The sequence below is a fragment of the Leptonychotes weddellii genome, chromosome 12 (assembly GCF_054177405.1).
Source record: "Leptonychotes weddellii isolate Sample4059 chromosome 12, ASM5417740v2, whole genome shotgun sequence".
NCBI lineage: Eukaryota > Metazoa > Chordata > Mammalia > Carnivora > Phocidae > Leptonychotes > Leptonychotes weddellii.
The window spans coordinates 56925776-56945660 of NC_138380.1; the positions used below are offsets into that span (position 1 = coordinate 56925776).

Consider the following 19885-nt stretch of genomic DNA (forward strand, 5'->3'; position numbering starts at 1 on the left):
TTTAAAATTATTCGAGGAGGAGGATGCAGAATTCATATCAAGATTTTTGTGCAGTTTTCCATAGCCTCTGAGACTCACAAGACCATCCAGGCCCTCAACACGTGCTGGTTTGCTGGCCGCAAAGTGGTGGCTGAAGTGTATGACCAGGAGCATTTTCATAACAGTGACCTTTCTGTGTGACCTTGACCTATTCCCTGGACTTGCACTCGCCCCTTGTTTCCTTTGGGTTTTATAGAATGATTCGTTAGTGTCTCAGGCCTAACCACCCAGTGTGGGGATAAAGGTGCAGATGTTATTTGCCCTGAAAAAAAAAAAAAAAATTGTGTTGGGAAGATCTGGAAGGTAGCAATCTTTTAACACTTCAGCCTGGCATAAATTTAATATAAAACGTAGTATGTTGAATTTGAATAAGAAATTTCAAAATTGGTGTTAGATTTAAAGCCTTCTGAATTTTTTGAAACCATGTTTAAAAAGAAAAAATGATTTTCAAAATGTTTTCCACTGAGTATAATAACAACTTCATTACATAGTTAATTATCCTTACAGAGCAAGAAATGAGAGGATTTTTTTTTGAAAGTTCAAAATGACCTGATATTATAACTTCATCAGCCAAATGTTAGTGCATCTTTACACCTGCTTTATAAATACAGAAATAGATGCAAACTGAAATAGAATTATGCCAATTTTTTCTCAAATAATTAGCAGTCTTCAAAAATTATATTTTAAAGTATAAAACATTGAGGAGAGGAATTAACTTTGGGTTTTCACAGCTAAAGGGTTTTAATCCTAAGAGCCAAGGAGCACTTTTATTCCTGGATGAATTTGAAGAATCCAGAATCCACTATCTATGTATATACACACGGAATTCTGCCTTCCAAGTAAAAGTACTGTCACTTCCTATCCTCCCATTCTTGACTTTGAAAAAGGAGTTCTGTTTCAGTCTGTCCTTGCATAACCACAACCACCACACAAGATTTATGCGGACTTCACAGTGGAATGTCTTCTTCCTCTCTCTGCCAGGGAAAACAAAGGCGGGGGTGGGGGGGTGGGGGGGGCGGGGATTAAGGATGGTGTGCTACAGCAGAATCTTCTGAGGTTCTGTGTGGCTAACATTCTTCCCTTCCGTTCCCCGAAATCATGCCATTGCCCGTGTGCTTTTTGCCCAGGGGTGGTCTGCTGTCAAAGGGATCCGGGCTGCAATAAGCAGGCAAAATTACAGGCATTTTAAAGCTGTAATTCATAGTATGCTAATAGCCACTCCTTAGCATGAGCCCGTCCACTTTCTTTTCCTTATTGCCTGTTACGTCTCTGTGTGAACTTGGTACTCCGGTGGACTGCATCAATATTGCTAGTTCCCAACGTCATACCTGCCTGCATGCCTTAGCTTTTATTTGTTCCTCTGCTTAAGTAAAATGTTCCCTTTTTCTCTCCCTTCCCAGATGCTGCTTGTCAAAATCCTACTCCTACGAAACTCATCTCAGTGCCTCCTACTGAGGCATTTTTCAGTTGCCCCAAAACTAATGGAAACTTAAACTTTTGAATCTCAATTATGCTACCTCTTTTAATGTGATTACTGTATTCTGCCTAAAATTATACCCATTTGTATGCTTGCCCACCCTACTACTTTTCCTCACTGCCTTAGAAGATCCTTGAGAGCAGCAAAAACTATTTCTAACCCCTGTGGGTATCTGTCTCTTGAAGTATTGGACATAAACATTGCATACTATAGAACTCAATATAAATGTATCCAATTAATGTTTTGAAAAAGGTTCTTTTATCTTTTCAATCTGCCGTTTAAATTATAAGAACTTCAATGCCGGAACCAGAAACACCACAGCTCTGTTCAAATGTATGTTAACACAGCTTTTATAGGCTTGATGTGGAAAGGAAAAGTCACTTTTTCATTTTTATAAGAGAAGTTTCACATATAATAGTTGGTATTTTTATATAAGCAGGGACATTTATTTATACAGTAGAATTTCATCAAAGTATAAAGTCTTTCCACTTGATGGAATGATAGAAAGCCTATATAGTCACATTAGTATGAAGCATATATTTTTATGTGTCTGAGGATTTTTTTAAAATACCATTTATTACTAATTTTGTCATAGGTGACATTTTATAATTTCCCCAGTACTATGGAAATATTCCCACATGTCTGGGATTAGATCTTCCCATAAATAATAAATAAATTCAATATTATATCTATCAATTTTTCTACCGTAAAATTATTCCCAAAACAACAGGACGATGCTGCAATGACTGATTACCCCAAGCCATGCTTTCAAAATTGCCATATCGTTGTTATAATTAAGACCACACTGGGGCTTATCTGCACGAGTATCTTGACATCAGACCAAAACTGCTGATGTGGCTTTAATGTGGATTGGGGCAAGAAAATAAATAGCCTTTATGTCTATAAACTTAACAGCCATCTTGCTGTTCCATGACACGTTACGCTGATGTTGTAGAAGTTTTTCTCCTACCAGATCTTCCAAAACCAACGAGTCAATTCCAACGTCAAAAACAATTCAAGAGTTTTAGAATCACAGTTTAAACAGTATACGTACGCCCACAGTGAAAATGAGGTAAATAAATGCTTTTTTCGTAAAAGACCAATAATTTTACTATTAAATATAAAGGTATGGTTAAAATGGTTACATAAAATGTATATATTTAATGTCTGTAATTAGGTGTTTGTCTTAGAGATAAGATTGGATGAATCTAGAGCCTCAGGGAATGGGTTATAAGAGTGCTCATTTACTTCTCCCCGATCCAATTAGTATGCTTTAGAATCCATTCCTAGTCAAATCCTAAACTTTTCAGAGGCTGCCAGGGTCACTGAGCTGTGTGATGGAAGGCAGGCTATCATCTGTGACAGATGTTTGCACCATCATGAATCAGGGGACTTTAATGAAATGCTGCTTAATGCAGGTTATTCTGATGTTGATCCCATGTTCAACACTGTATAAATGATTCTGAATTGCAGTTAAATTCTCATAGACACTGCCTACCAATTTATTCGCTGAATTAGAGGGATGTACTTAATCATAAGTGAAGCGATAAAGATCATCTCAGGGTATGGTTTTGTTTATGACTTTTACCCATATCTCAAATTTTGGGGCCATCTTCCATGTGAGGATCACTAGCTATTGAATCACCTTTTCTTATTTAACAACCAGGTATTTTCTTTTTTTCTTTTAGATTTTATTTATTTGAGAGAGAGAGAAAGTAGAGGGAGGGGCAGAGGGAGAGAGAAAGAACCCTCAGGCAGACTCCCTGATGAGCATGGAGGCTGACTCGGGGCTCCAAGATCATGGACCCCGAGATCATGACCTGAGCCAGAATCAAGAGTCAGGCACCCAACTGACAGGCACGCAGGTGCCCCAACAACCAAGTATTTTCTGTTCTTAAATTCAAAAGGCTACTAGGTTCAAACAGATTAAATCCAAAGGCTACATAAATTCAAATAGATTAAATTATCAATAAAATAAACTATAAATTCCTCCTACTCAGTTTTAAACAATATAAAGCTTTTTATTTTTGTAATTGGCATTATAAATAGCATAGTGGTAAGAAACTGGGCTCCATAAATTCTGAGCTATTACCATTACATCATCTAAGCTGTATTGGCTCATCCACTTTATCATTTTTAACTTGTAAGGCAGTTTGGGGTATAAAATGAGGTCCCCCCTACAAAGTACTTATAAGGGCTAGCACATAAAAAATGGTTCCATAATGACAACTTCACACCATATTCTATTGATTAAAAGACGCGTCCCTTTTACCTTTTATCATCTCTGTAGTTATTGCATCTTACAATAGATGCGTCTTAAAGTCACGGCAGCCAGATAGCAATAACTTCGCTGCCATTGCTAGTACCTGTTCCTGGTGGCAATAGCGAGTCCATGATATTTCTGCCAAAAATAAACAAAAACACCTAAGAAACAGTCCTCAGTTGCTTGCTGAAGTCTTTTGTTGACATCTTCTGGTGCAATTAAGAATGCACCAGCATCAAAACTTAGACATGGGTACCAGTATCCTGGAAGAAAGCCCCAGAGACAATAGGGAATATTAAAAAAAAAAAAAAAATCCTGCATCATCAACATTTTTGATACCAGAGGGATGACTCTGTATAGGAGGGCAAACTTTGATGAGTGTGGGTTAAAAAGTGGCTCAGAAGATTCAGACTCTGAATGTAAAGGACATTTAGGAATGTCTTCCCTTTTAATGTGTGCAATTGAGTGATATATATTTTTAAAACCATGTAAATAAATCCTACAAATCTATTTCAGTAAGCATACAGTAAAAATTAAGATTGATAAGGAAGCAGTGTATCACAGTTTAACTTGTAGCCATTGCTCTTTCTTTGACACACAAAATGATAATATATCTTAACAGCCAATGACATCCTAGTTTGGAAGAAACATGGTATTATCATTACTACATGGCTTTTCCAGTAGCACTATGGAAGATCAGACAGCATCAGTTGATTTTAAACCCCTGTTTCTAATCACCCTAAAGCCTAATACATTAAAATATGCCTTACTTCAAACCATGTATTTAAGATTTTCAATTTGGGGGCTAACATTTGAAAACACACTGGGTTTTCTCCATCCACAGAATCTCAATCCCCATGTTTCCATTAGTGAGCAATCCCTAGGCTCCATTTGTACCTCATTTTCTACTTCTTTGGAGGATAATGGCCTCTGTCTTTGAGGTCCTCCATAGTCCCCCAAAACAAATATGCATACTACATAGCTTAAATTTTAAGCCGGAGGGTGCCAAAAGATATAAGATAAATATGTAATTTGCCTTCCTAGCAGTGTGCTGGTCACACGGTATGTGCTACCACATGGCAGGTATCATTGTTATTGTTAATTCCAAAGAGGAAAGAATGGTAAGTTTCCTGTTGGCACCATATCTAACCCTCTTACGTTGTCCATTTTTACAGGTGGAGCTCAATGTCCAAATAGCAGTGCTTTGCAAGAGGTGCGCAGCTGTAATGAGCATCCTTGTACTGTGTACCACTGGCAAACTGGTCCCTGGGGCCAGTGCATCGAGGACACTTCAGTATCATCCTTCAACACAACCACAACTTGGAATGGGGAGGCCTCTTGCTCTGTTGGCATGCAGACAAGAAAAGTCATCTGTGTGCGGGTCAATGTGGGCCAAGTAGGACCCAAAAAGTAAGGGCTTTAGAATGAGAACAGTAAATCCTGTGGTCAACCATGCAGGGGATTGGCTCAGGCTTCACTTGCTTCATGAAATGAAGCATTTTGATGTTTGTCACAGCTGTCCTCAAGAGTAAGACTTGTTTGTTTTGAATGTCAGCCGCTGATAAAGTTGTAACTGTGCCGGAGTCTTGTACCTGGGATCTATAAATTCTGTAGAAATATTTCTATGTGGTACCCACTTTCAGTTTTACAGTAGCCCTCCCTCCTTTTATTAAGCTAGTGAGGCTGTGAAAGGAATGCTTGCTCTGGGCCTGGCTGATCAATAATGACAGTAGATGAAGTCCTAGCAGTGCAGGTCATCCATGACCTCCTATGTACCCGTAGGCTATCAAGTCTGCCAATCGAGTTTAATTGGGCTCTAGCCTTCTATGATCTGCCTTTCATTTCCCCTAGAAAATACTATATCAAAAATACTGAGGCCAAACTTATTACATCTTTTAATGGTTAAATGAATAAGCCATTTACTTCCAAGAGAGAGCCTTGGGATAGGATGAGTGTTATGATAAGTAGAAAAATCATCAGTTTCTCACTGTGGTTACAAATAGTGTAATAACAAGGCAAACGATTTGCTAGAGGGGAGGACAAAGAACCAGAAAGTTGGCATATTATACGTGCCCTGTGAGAAATATAAACGAAAACATGTCAGGGCATAACTGAACTAATCAATTCTTCGAGAAAATTAATAAATCAGCTCCAAAAACGTATTCCTTTAAGGGGGGAAAAAAAACACTTTTATCTTTTGAGATACAGACAGCATAAATCTTTTAGAATTCAAATCTCCTTAGCCATGTGAAACATGGAAAGTCAAACCAGTCAGTTTTGCATTGGTATAAAAACGGCCTGGTAATTTCCAAATACTAGGCCAGGTGCTTCAATATTATGTGTGACCTTAAGCATGCTCCTTAACCGATTCTGGCCTTAGTTTTCAAAGTTTATTGAAAGGATTTAATAAAAAAAAAAATAATACAAGCACTCAATAAATCTGGGAGAGTATTATTTTCTCTTAAAAATTTGAGATCCTTCCTAGTGTTTCAGGGAAATGATAATAATGTACCTGATGTATGGAAAACTTCAGGGGATAAATAATAATCCCATTAGGAGTTGTTTTTACGTGGCCAGGGTTCCAGACATTAAGGATATTTTGCCCCATACTTCATTTGATTATATAGTTTGAAATTCTGAAACATTAGAAAATATATGCCAGAAGACTTGAATAAATTGAGAAACTATTCCACATCCTGAATAGGTAGCCCCAAACCACTATTTTAAGAGAAATAATGCTAAAGTTGGAAACAATGTAACACAGGAAGTTAATGTGCAGTGTATTAAAAGTCTCTGGCAATAACAGTAGGGGCTGAAGTGCCAAGTCCTGGAAGATTCTGGGTCTTGCTGGGACAAGCATGCAGGTAGAAATATTCCCTGCAGAGGATTATAACCTGACCAAACTGGCACAGGATTGAGGGTTATTATGCTGAGCTGCTACAAGTGAGCTCAGTCTGTTCCTGATCCTCAGTTATCACCTACAAATACCGCTGTTGATATTTTCCACACTTTTCCAAGTTACAGACTGTTTTTGCTAAGCAATAGGTATACATGTGTATAAACCTATGTGTGAAAGAGCCTGATGGATTAATGTCATTAAATCATTCAATAGGAAGGGTATCCTGAAGCCCTATGTCAAACCACCACAATAATCCATTAAAAATTTGCTTTGCCCTTACAGCCTTTATTCAACGACCTGGATACGTGTATAGATTTGTCAAATTAAATGGATTTACTTTGCCATTAAAGTTCTGAAAAATTAAGCAAATATTGTGAAACCAGAAGAAGGTGTTGTTACTGCCCTTATCCCTAAAAGCTAGGTTAAATTCAGCGAATGCTTTTCAGTGCTAGGCATTTGAAACAAAAATGCAAATAGAAACATTGTTTTAAACTCCTCTTAATAAAACAGATTACTGTGCAATGGTAAAATCAATGTTATTGATCTTATCTATCCTCCGAGTAACAAACTTCAACTCCTATCACATCTGTTTAATTTGACCTTGAATAAGATTTGGGGGGAAATCAATTCCTTGATTTAAACCACAAACACTAAATAGAAACACTACAAAGGAGAAAAGAAGCATGTTGACTGAACCAATTGCTTCACCAAAGGAAGTCTGAATTCATTTTATTGGATGTAATCTAGGCTGTATAATTTATCTTTGTGTGTTCATTTAACGGCTTTGTTGTTAGTAATTTTGTTCTCCACAGCTAGCCAAGTATCTTGCCGTGGATATTTCTAAACTAAAACAGAGTTTTGGAGGTTGTCAACGATAACATTGTAAATTCCATTGATTTATAAAGGGCTAAAATTTGAAGAGCTTGCTATGAATGCTCTCCCATTATTAAAGTTGTAAAATTGCTTCATTGAAAAGTAGTGCCTGCAATAATAATAACTAATCAATAATTCCATAATTCCAAAAGAATTAACAGTATTATATGTGGGGTTTGCCATACAATGTTTCCTGGCTAAGAATACAGGTTAAATTATAATTCTAGTTATTTATAAGTTCAGTTGTAACAATTCATAACTTCTGTGACTCACATCTAAATTTCTTTGTGGTCCTAGCAATTAGGAAAATCCAAGGTTATCCTCAACATAAACCAGGGAGGGTTGCCTGGGTGGCTCAGTCATTGAGCATCTGCCTTCGGCTCGGGTCATGATCCCAGGGTCTTGGGATCGAGCCCTGCATCGGGCTTCCTGCTCAGCGGGAAGCCTGCTTCTCCCTTTCCCACTCCCCCTGCTTGTGTTCCCTCTCTTGCTGTCTCTCTCTCTCTGTCAAATTAATTAATTAATTAATTAATTAAAATCTTTAATAGGATAGTAACTCTTCTTTTAAAAAAAACCATAAACCAGGGTGATGATTTCTTTTTGAAATCTTGAGTCCAATATATTTTTCAAATCCACTTCCAAATAAACTCTAGTGATACAGAGTGAGAGAGGAAAGCATGTATCTGTATACTTGAATAGAACCTAATATTTATGTATGAGATGGAACATGTAGATAAATAAGTGTAATACAAGTTATATAAGAAGTGAAGTGTCAGCAAAGTGTTACAAAGAAATTATGGAAAGGAGATTAATGATGTTGATTTTTTTTTTTTCACTCATAGTTCAGTTGTGAAAACCTGATTAATTTACTTGTTAAAAGACAATTTATCCTGACCTACAGAAAATTTGGCTTCTCCCATTGGGAGTATTTTTAAATCCCATTTTTCACTAATTTGCCAAGTTATTCCAGCAACTAATAATACTAGTGGTTTGGTTTATTTCTTCACTGCCTCTTAGCTTCCTTGTCAGAGATTTATATGACCTCAAAAGAGAACTCCTTAGGAATCAGAACAATAAGTTACTTTTAGTTATATGAATTAGGCCATATGAATTATGTTTTGTTGTCCTTAATATACATCCTCTTCTAGTGTTAATGCTAGTGGTCAGTATTTGACCACTAGCAATAGTAGAATCAGATCTTGAAGATACAGGGAAGAATTAGGAAACTTAAAAATCACTTAAGTATACAATCAATAAGACAGTATACTTAAAACTCTTACATCAGCTTCCTATAGTTACCTTTTAAAAAGTAAAAACTCTTGTATAAAGTAAGACATTTGTGTTTTCTCATTATCTTTCTCTTGTGTTCCTAATAAATAATAGATGTTTGCTGTATTTTTGAAAATAATTAGTTTTACTATAATTTGTCAAAAACACAGTATTTTATTTTTCTTTGAATTACTGGTTGACAATTTTTGTTTTAATTATATTCACTCTTTTTGTCCCCAAAATATTTTAATTTATGAATATACTTAAAATCCCATAATTGGGATAATTTGAAACTGGGGACAGCATGGAAGAAAAAAATAAGAATAGAGACACTAAATGAAACCATGAGTAAAGCAAAAAATTGCTTATCATAATGCTCTATATACTTTCATTATTTTGTTATTTATTAAGAAATATACAGCTATAAATATAGTCCTCTTTGAGCATGTACTGTGTATTGGATATACTCCATTATAAATTTATTTTATGCCACACATATTTTGTAAAAATAAAGTGTAGAATAATCTGGAAACTTATAATCAGCAACAAGCCTATTTATTTATACAAAGATGCAGAATTTGTCCTTAAATTAGTAATTTGAATTTCCACAAATTTCTTATAGAGCAAGTTAGAAAATATGTATTTATTAATGGAGAGATTTTTATAAGGGGATAAGGTATAATTATTACATTTTGTTCTAGTAGCACAATTACTATTATTAAATTTACACATCCTGCCTTGAGAAGCTTTATTGAGGTCTAGTTTGGAAGAATTAATTTAGTTGTAAAATTCTTAGCAAAAACAAACAGGCTCCTGGAAGTTAAATAATACAGGTTGGTGACTGTTTAGCAGTTTTAGTAATGAAAGATTTAAAGGTACTAAATTACCTGGTTTTTTGGGTTACCAAAGAGGCAAAGTAATTTCCCTTTGCATTTTCTAGGTGTCCTGAAAGCCTTCGACCTGAAACAGTGAGACCCTGTCTGCTTCCTTGTAGGAAGGACTGTATTGTGACACCATATAGTGACTGGACATCATGCCCCTCCTCATGTAAAGAAGGTATGAGCTACAGAGTTCTGAAGGCTACTCACCTAGAAAACACTCACCAGGCAGGACCTCCAAGTTCTTCTGGCTGAGCATGTTTGTGATTCTTACATGGGGCTGGGTAATCCTGGTTTGTCGTGCATGCCATAAAATTCTAGTTTCCTTCTAGAAAATAACACAGTTTTAAAGAACCAAACAAATGAGTTTTAAGCCAAAAACTGATTTAAGACTATATGATGTAGATCAAAATGAATGGATTCTAGACTTTATTATATTAATAAGGTTTCCTTTAACATTAATTCTAAAAGAATGTATAGTGTCCCTGTGTATTTCAAAAAGAATGTACAGCAATCTTATCAGTACTCATGGCTTCCAGCCCTCTTACTGGAAAGAAATAGATAGCCATGGGCCCAGATTCACCATAGATTCAATTATGCAGCCCCCAAGGCTGGGAATAAAGGAAAGAGAAAAATGGCCGGATTGTACCTCTTCCAATACTTAGGTGCCATGAGGCATTTGCAGGATGAGGATTTGTTCCCAGTTTGGTTTGGTTTTGCTCTTATTACTTACAAAGACTCTTTAATATCATGGCAGACACTTTGATAATTCTTTACCCTCCAGGATGGGGTCCTTTCTCATTGCTGCTGAGAAAGATATCAGTATCCTCCAGGTAACTTATGCAATACCTGAGCAAATTTTCTCTCAGTGTCACGGGTGATGCTGTCTCTTTTTTTTTTTTTTTTATTTTACTCTCCCAGCAAATACAGATAGCTTTTCTTAAATTTTTTTATGCTTTTATTTTATTTATGCTTCTGGACTCTTACTAAAGAGATTCAATTAAGAATCAACTTCTAGGGGGGCCGGGGTGGCCCAGTTGGTTAAGCATCTGACTCTTGATTTGGGCTCTGGTCATGATCGCAGGGTCATGAGATCAAGCCCCATGTCCGTGTTCCACACTCAGTGCAGAGCTGCTTGAGGTTCTCTCTCCCTCTGTCCTTTCCCCCATTTACTCTTTCTCTCTAAACAAGTGAAATCATTTTAAAAAAAGAAGAAGAAGAATCAATTTCTAGATTAACAACTATTTTAAATTGCCAAAAATTATTTAAATCCTTAAGATATTATATGTCCTTTCCCCCATTTACTCTTTCTCTCTAAACAAGTGAAATCATTTTATTTATTTTTTTTATTTTTTTTTTAAAGATTTTATTTATTTATTTGAGAGAGAGAGAATGAGAGACAGAGAGCATGAGAGGGAGGAGGGTCAGAGGGAGAAGCAGACTCCCCGCCGAACAGGGAGCCCAATGCAGGACTCGATCCTGGGACTCCAGGATCATGACCTGAGCCGAAGGCAGTCGCTTAACCAACTGAGCCACCCAGGCGCCCCACAAGTGAAATCATTTTAAAAAAAGAAGAAGAATCAATTTCTAGATTAACAACCATTTTAAATTGCCAAAAATTATTTAAATCCTTAAGATATTATATGAGATCATAAATTTAATAATGGATTGTTTTTACAGTGTGATTATCATTTTATACAGTTAAAACATGAGTTCCTTTTTATGCTTTTCAAAAAATTTTAGGTACCTTTGAAACATCAAATAAAATTAAACCATTAAGTGAGCAAGGATATAAAATTTTGATTTTAAAGGTCTTTTAAGACATCTAAACAGGTTTTGGTGCAAAAAGTTTTAAGCATTAATATTTTCAAAACAGTGTTAATGGCATTAAACTTAGCCATAAAGCAGTGTCACTGACAACTTTTCCATTTTCCTCTCTTATTTTCTTTAAATAACATATGATATTGTTTGGCTTGGTCATAATCAGCAACAGAATTGTACTTTATCAGTCAATATTTCTGTGGTAAATGCTAGTTATTCATCACTACAATAAAAAAGGTTATTTATTACCTGGAATTCATGTACTTTCAAATTTTATTCTTAATGTTTTATACTTAAGGTTCATGTTAGTATGAGATAAGGCCATTTACTAATAATTCCAAAATATGTGCGGTTACACTTATAATCATGTAATTAACAAACTAACACAAACCATTTTTAAGTGAAATTTTTGAAGGTGGAGAAAAACCTTTGCCTTCTTCTTATATTAAATATTTCTTTGTACTGAGTAAAGTATTTTAAAATAAAACTTGAAATGCTCTAAAGTAGTTCAAGGAAATAAAGTTGAAAAACATAAAATATTCCATTAAATTGAATCTAGGATAGTCACAAAAGTGAGGAATCAGGTAAATTTTTCTCATTTCTTTAGGTCTTCATTTGAAATTAGTTTGGGATATTGGGATATATCCAGGTATTAGAAACTGGTTTAGTAGCCTATGAATTTTCTTCTGTGAGTTCTTAAAAATGCATTTATTTTATTATGTATTATATATGCCTGGAAAAGAAACAAAAGATATAATTTAATTATAAAAATTCTATAATTTAAAATCAAATAATATAATATTTATTTTGATTTCTGCTGATTTTTGCAGTACTAAGAAAGTGATTTGTTCTCTGACCATTTATAAATTTTTTTCAAAAATTATGTGACAAACTATGATTACTTACATAAGGCCCTTTAAATAAAATTTAGCAGACAGATAAATAAATAGACTGTAAATACTATGTACATGTTAATTAAATTAATACTCATATATATATGCATAAAAACTTATTGGATTTCTTATTTATTGATTCCTATATATAACTGGTACATTAATGGCCCTGTAGAGAAGACACAGTCCCTGACCTCAATGAAGCTTTTGATTTCATTTAAATTATAGAATAAAATAATACGAGTTCTAAAATGCAAAACTCTTCAATATAAACCAGATAATATTAAGACTTGATAATAAGATTTAGTGGTAAAACAGAGCTCTAAGGAAGGGAAGAGGGAAATTATTGAGGGAACAAATAGTAGGGAAAATCTTGTTGAAATGAAGGTAGAAGCAATCTTTTAAAAGAGGGAACACATAAAAGAATCCCAAGAGATGACCAAAAGCATCAGGAAAACTCTTGGATGACCATGTGAATGTGTGTTGTTTGAGAAGAAAATGACAACTAGCCCATTGGGAGCCCAGAGGGTAGGGAGAAAAATCAAGATGTGAAGTTGGAAAGAAGAATGGAGACAAGTTATAGAAGACCAGATTGGACTTATGTATAGCAGGACACAATTTTTAGTTTTGGAGCATACGTGTAAGTAGTGGGTCTTATGGTATAATGGAATGGGTGAACTTTAAATCAGCAAATCTTGTCTGAACACCTGTCTTGGCCACTTAGCAGCCAGGTAACCTTATGCAAGATACTTAAGCTCGCCAAGCCTTGCTTATAACATCTATGAGTTGTTCTGTGGCACAAATGAGGAAAATATATGGTAAAGGGCTCTATGCTTTGTGAACCATGATCCAACTGACATAATTTATTGGTTAGCCTTTTAATGATTGATTGATTGATTGATTGATTTATCTATCCATCCATCGATCCCATATTTTCTTTTTATTTAAGTTCCTGTAGGAAATAACCTTCATGCTGCATATGGTCAATGTCTAGTGAATTTTTTTTTTGAAGATTTTATTTTTTTTTATTTGACAGAAAAAGAGAACGTGAGAGAGCGAACACAAGCAGGGGTAGTGGAGAGGGAGAAGCAGGCTTCCTGCTGAGCAGGCAGCCCGATGCGGGGCTCAATCCCAGGACTCTGGGATCATGACCCAAGCCGAAGGCAGACGCTTAACAACTGAGCCACCCAGGCGCCCCTGTCTAGTGAATGTTTTAATTTGACTTATTAATGCAGTCTTTCTTAGAAGTTTGTGTACCAGTGTGAGAAAAGTATTTAGATCATGATGAAGAAAAAAATGTGATTATTATTTGTTATTTGTTATGTTTAGTGATAATTATTTTTAAATGCTCATTATGTCATTAAACATCATATATATTATTTTAAGCAATTATAATTTTTTTTCTTTCTACAAAGATTTCTCAAATAAATATGCCAAGCACAATTTTAAATATAAATGTTATAGCAGTAAACAAGGAAATCAATGTTCCTTGTTCTCAAGAAGCTTATAGTCTGGTGGTATGAGACTGACCAGGCATTTAGTGATGGTTCTAATCTCTCAATGAGTATGAAGGATCAAGGCACAGGTGCAGGGGGGTTGAGGAAAGAAAAGATGTGACATCATTTTGGAGAATGCAAAAGCAGACAAGCTAATAACATGTAGAATTTCTAGGCAACATGGAGTGCCCACTTAGTTATGTCTTTAAAAAGGAATTGCTCAACACAGTTGTCATTGTTTCTCCAGCCATGTTCAGCTGCCTGAGTGCAGAAAAAGTGTAACCAAATAATTGGTTTTGATTAGAATTGGGGCTTTCCCAGGAAAGTACAAGGAAAAAAGAGAGGAACAGGGTATCAAGGGTGTTTTCAAAGGAGTCTTCATTGTAATAATGGAGTGTGCAATCTAAGTTGGTTTGGGATGGAAGTGAGGCTTTCCCAGGAAAGTACAAGGAAAAAAGAGAGGAACAGGGTATCAAGGGTGCTTTCAAAGGAGATGAATGGAAAGCGCTAGTAATTGATTTGAAATGGAGGAAAAGGTCATTGAAGATGAGGAGGTACAGTAATTCAGAGCCCAGCACCTTGCATGGAATAACCATGTGGTTGCCAAAGCCAGTAGAGTGGTGGCAGGAGTAGGAAAAGAAAGGATTTCATTGAGGGACATTCTACAGTTGTTAATTAATGAAATGTTGGTAGCTGGCGGCTACAAGGTGGATAGCTGATGGAATGTTGATGACAGAGGAGTTGGAGATCTTTAAAGATAAAAGGAGAAGAGAAGTCTAGGACATGGCTAGAATCAGCTTCCACTGGCAAAAAATAGGAAGGAAACTTTCCAAGAAGAGATAGAAGATGAGAGACCATGTGTTCTAATGGGTGTCAAGGTGGAAAGATTAGAGGATGGAATAAAATGAGAAATTGAAAATCAGGTTACACATGTAGGGAGTGCTGTGGGTCCAGATGATGACGGAAGACATGTGGGGGGTCAGGAGGGGGTGGTGGCAACAGTGCTGTTTCTTGTGGTGAGTGACAGATATGTGAGATATAGAATGAGTTTAGTTGGGCTGGTCTCTTGAAGGATTTAGTAACTGCTGTGAATTAAAATGCACGGTGCCACTAGGCTACTGTTCTCTCCCCTGGAGCTCTCGGGTGGTAGTGGCCAAGGTGTGCAAGAATGCCAGCTCAGAAACCTGCTGTCCTGTGACAGGAAGCTCTCCGAGAGGCAGGGCTGTTTCAGTCGAGCACAGGTCATCTCAGCAGGAGCAGGAGACCAGCCCTGCTTGTTCTACTTGGAAGCTCTGTACTGAATCTCATATAACAAAAGGCTTTCAGAAACCCTAAACCTAGGCACTCAGACTTTAAAAGAATAACTCTAATTGTGTATTGAGGAAATAAAGCCTAGGGGGTGGGAGAGGGCGTTGCTGTTGGACAACAGTGCCAAGATGTATTGTGGTCCTGGAGAAGCCTTTTCTGTTTTTGCCTGTAGACTGCCTTAACTGATAACAATACAGTGGTGTTATAGAAAACTAGCCTATTGTTGTAAGGGGAAAAAAAGCAATGACATGTGGTTAGGGTTTTGTTTGTTTGTTTTTTTTTTTTCATTATTTGGTATGAAATGGGAATAATCCAAGCTTTAGTGAAATAACACTGATTTCAGCACACAATTAAAAATAGTAAATGGAGTTCTATGTTCAAGGATAGATAATAGCAACAGGAAATTAACTCAAGGATAGGGTGTTTTTTTTAATTCTGCAGGTAAAGTCTAAATCTTATTAGAGTTTTAGACTTATGAAAATGTGGAACCACCCTCCCTTTAAAAATCATTTTAGGGCGCCTGGGTGGCTCAGACGGTTAAGCGTCTGCCTTCGTCTCAGGTCATGATCCCAGGGTCCTGGGATTGAGTCCTGCATCAGGCTCCCTGCTCCTTGGGAGCCTGCTTCTCCCTCTGCTCCCCACCCCCCGTCTCTCAAAAATAAATAAATAAAATCTTAAAAAAAAAAAAAAAGGGAAGAAAATTCTTAAAATATAATAACTAAATAAAATAAAAATCACTTTAAAGAGGTAAAGTTACACTGTAGTATTGCAGAAGATGGATTAGAATAGCTTAGCATGCCAGGAAGAACAAAAAGAATTATTTGAAATGTTATTCAGCCCTCTCTCAAGATGTGTCTTGAAAAATCAATGCCAATAAAGATCAGTATGGAGTAGAGAGTAGTTTTAATCCCCAAATCAATGCACTTGTTAACTTTTTCCAAATTTTTATAAGTTTTTACACAGGACTTAAAAATAGGAAACATTCATGCATGTAAATTACTTGTAACTATAATCTTAAAAACATCAATACTTTTGATTAAATAATAATTTTACCTTTCAAATTCTGTTCACTCCTTTTTTCTAAACTGCATTTATTGACTTGAGAGCTAGAAAGGATATTGCAGAGAAATCTATTCTGTGCCCTGAAGCAATATGGCACTAGAATTACCCCCAAGCATATGAAAACTACCTTTACATTTTGCTTCTTGCATGAAACATTTCCCTTTCAATTTCCTAGCACTCTGCTGCTCCAGCCTGCCATCCATCCCCCGTCTAACTTAACAAACCTTAGTTTTGCCTGCCCTTTAAGTCCTCCCATCAAGTAAATTCTCTGGTGAAATTTATCTTGAATGTCTTAATCTGTAAAATGCTATGACTACATGAGCGATTGCATACCCTCTGAGTCTGTGTGCCTCATTATCACATAATTGTTTTCTGAATATCTAATCCCTTTTTTCTATTTCTATCCTAGATAGATATTTTCAAGTATAAACACTACAGGAATATTTCTCTATTTTCCCCATGTTTATTATTTCCAATGAACAAAACAATCCCTTATTTTTTTATTAATCCTCAGTGCACAGACTTCGTACCCATGTGCTTCCTACTATAAGGACATGGATAAAAAGAAATAGAAGATGCTAACTAACAGTCCAGTTGAGAAGTGAAATAAATGTGGGCTCATTCAGCAAATATTTATTAAATCCTTACCATGTGTGACTGGTGTTCTACGTGCTAATACACAAAGATAAATGGAAGCTATGCATGTCTATCAACCACGTACAATAAATTGGGTGCAAATGCATACAGAAAACTATGAAGGTTGTAAAATTCCAAGTTTGCCAGCTCAAGTTATTAGTGAGAAACCATCCACTTTTCTTTTTAAATATGTGCCGTAGCTCTCCCTTTGTCTGCATTCTGATCTGAGGGCTCTGTAACCTGGCTGAGCTCCACAGTGCTGTTTCTTTGAGTATACAAGTAATTTCCTAACTGAGATCTGAGAGTCAACGCACCTCCCGGTGGATAGAAACATGGATATCGTGACACTTCCTGTGTAACCCCATTAAACTTCCTCTGTCGGTGTTATATGTTTGGAATGTTCTGCTTTCATCAGCTCACAGTCTCTGTTCTGTGGGCTGCACGAGGTCAAGGTATTTGAACTTTTTTAAGAATAAGCGGATTGCCACTGTGGAATCAATTATGGAAGTGAAAAGAGTTATCGTGGTCTTATATATCAAATACAAGCTTGTGGACATTGTGGATGAAAAGACACTAGAATGTTTCAGAGTTGTACCTGAGGTGAAATATTTGCTTTCAAGTCAAAAAATGAAGTAGGATTGAAACACTCTACCTGCTGCTTCTCAAATCTGAACAGCACTGCCTGTGTCCCAGGTGATAGTTAGTGACGAGGAGCTTTCGTGTATAAGGGGCCACTGAGGCTGAACTCATTGTCTCCTCCAGGTTCCAGATCCCTGGGGTCTCAATTCCGTCTATGTTGTCTGCCTGCAGGCAGAGAAGGGTTGGCGAGTTACTCACTCTGAGAATCTTGACCATCCGGGAAACAAAGACCCGCTCCTCCATGTTCTTTCCTTCTTTCCCTGTTAAACAAACAACTACCTCCTTCCTCTCCCCAATGTTAAACACGATAAGAATAAATATGTGGTTTGTATACTCTTTTAAAAAGATGAAAGACAGATCGTAACATTAAAAAAAGAAGAAGAGAAAGTGTAAAAGAAGGATGGAGTCAGGTAGTACATAGAGTTGGGGAAAGGGGAGAGGAAGAGAAAAATTATACGATAAAGTCAAAGTTAAGGTAAGCTCCTGCAGGGGAAGAAAATTAGCCTTGAGATTCTGGTGAACAAAGCAAAAAATAGAAGCTTGTAAGAGGAACAGGGAATCAAAGGTAAGAGTCTTAACAGATTGTCAAGGGAAACAAAATTTTCCTAGCTCTAAATTACTAGAGGAATTTATCACCTGGGCTTTAAAATAGGGGCCATTGGAACAACATAATGGATGGAGGCAGCATTAGCAATTTTATTAGAAGTCCCATTGACATTTCTTAGATCTTTCCTAGATAAATAATATTTAATATGTAGAGGTTGCAACTGGCATTCAAACTGCTATTGTTACAACTAAAAAAAAGTCTTTGACAATATTTTCAAATGCTTTAATTCTCTGCTACCCACTACCTCCAGCCCCTAATTCCCTACTTTATTACCTGTCGTATTCTAATTATTCACTGAAATAGTTAACGCAATCACTTGTAGTACGGGTTTCCCCCACAATGGGAATGATGCTAAAAACTTACGTGTGAACCCTAGAACCTTAAACTGGGATAAGATATACAAGGTCGTCTATTCCAGTAGATCTCAAACTGGCTCTTCATTCACAGTTCCCTGGCAAGCTTTGTAAACACCAGATTCCCAAATCCAGCCCCCAGAGATTCTGACTTAGTAGTTCTGGGTATAGGCTGAGAAATCTGTTTTTGTTTTTATTTTCAGTTTTTTTTTTTTAAAGATTTTATTTATTTATTTGACAGAGACACAGTGAGAGAGGGAACACAAGCGGAGTGGGGGGAGTGGGAGAGGGAGAAGCAGGCCTCCCGTGGAGGAGGGAGCCCCATGGGGGGCGGTGCTCAATCCCAGGATGCTGGGATCATGACCTGAGCCAAAGGCAGATGCTTAAGGACTGATCCATCCAGGCACCCCTTACTTTCAGTTTTTGAAAGAAATTCTCCTATGTAGTCAGACATTTAGGAATCTTTAATCTGATTCTTTCTCCCCTCTATTATGGAAATCTTCAGTCCACATTGCTGGGAGTCACTTGCCCAGACCATGTTGAGGGATACCCAGACTTCATGAGGAAAGATGTCCCTTATTAGAAAGTTCTAATTGTCAAATCACATTTTCCTACTAACACAATAACTTAGTTCCATTTAATTTTTTATTAAGCATCCATTGTTAGGGACTGCTAACCCTTCTAAATTTCTCTGTTCTTATATCTGCATATCAAATATTTAATGATCTTGCAAAAAAACATAAATGCATCAGGGGAACGCTATTAAAATAATTCTTTAGGGAATTCTAATATAAGTAAAATTGTGCCATGTGGTCGTTTGTCCTTAAAGGGTGTATATATTATAAATTAGAATATCTTTTATTAAAGTTGTCAAGTCTTGTACGTTGTCTCTTTCAAATACTAAAATATTTGGACATCTTTAGATGAGTAATACTGTCAAGTTGATACCTTCATTGAAGGTAAATCTTAATTATTTCCATTGGTTTTTTTAAACATAATTTGGAGTTATTTACTTACAGTAATTGATACTCTGAATGCTTCTGTAAAAATTCTGCCTCTAAGAAACCATTTTTGTTTCACTACTTACAGCCCTGATGTTTAGAATGTGACCTGAATTGAAGATCTTAGACTGTTTAACATGAATAATAAATGACTAGAATAATTTATAAGGTATGCATTTCAAATTAAGTGAATAACAAAGAAATAAAATTTCACACTAAAACATTGAATATAGTCTCCTAAGAAAGATTCATTAGAACTGTATGAGTCCCATGTGGTAAACAGGACCATGTGAAATGGCATAAAAATAAACTTAAGGTAGAGGAAGATAAATTAATTAGATCTGTCATATTTCTCGAGGGGAAAGAAATAT

At 36.2% G+C, this 19885-nt stretch overlaps 1 protein-coding gene across 1 annotated transcript in view; it reads left to right on the forward strand.

Moving 5' to 3' along the window:
- Nucleotides 1-19885, forward strand: part of THSD7A (thrombospondin type 1 domain containing 7A) — a 388294-nt gene that overhangs the window by 291595 nt on the left and 76814 nt on the right. The window contains exons 8-9 of the mRNA XM_081800925.1: nt 4890-5189; nt 9761-9876. Of these exons, the coding sequence (XP_081657051.1) occupies nt 4890-5189; nt 9761-9876 (416 nt within the window). The remainder of the gene's footprint in view (nt 1-4889; nt 5190-9760; nt 9877-19885) is intronic.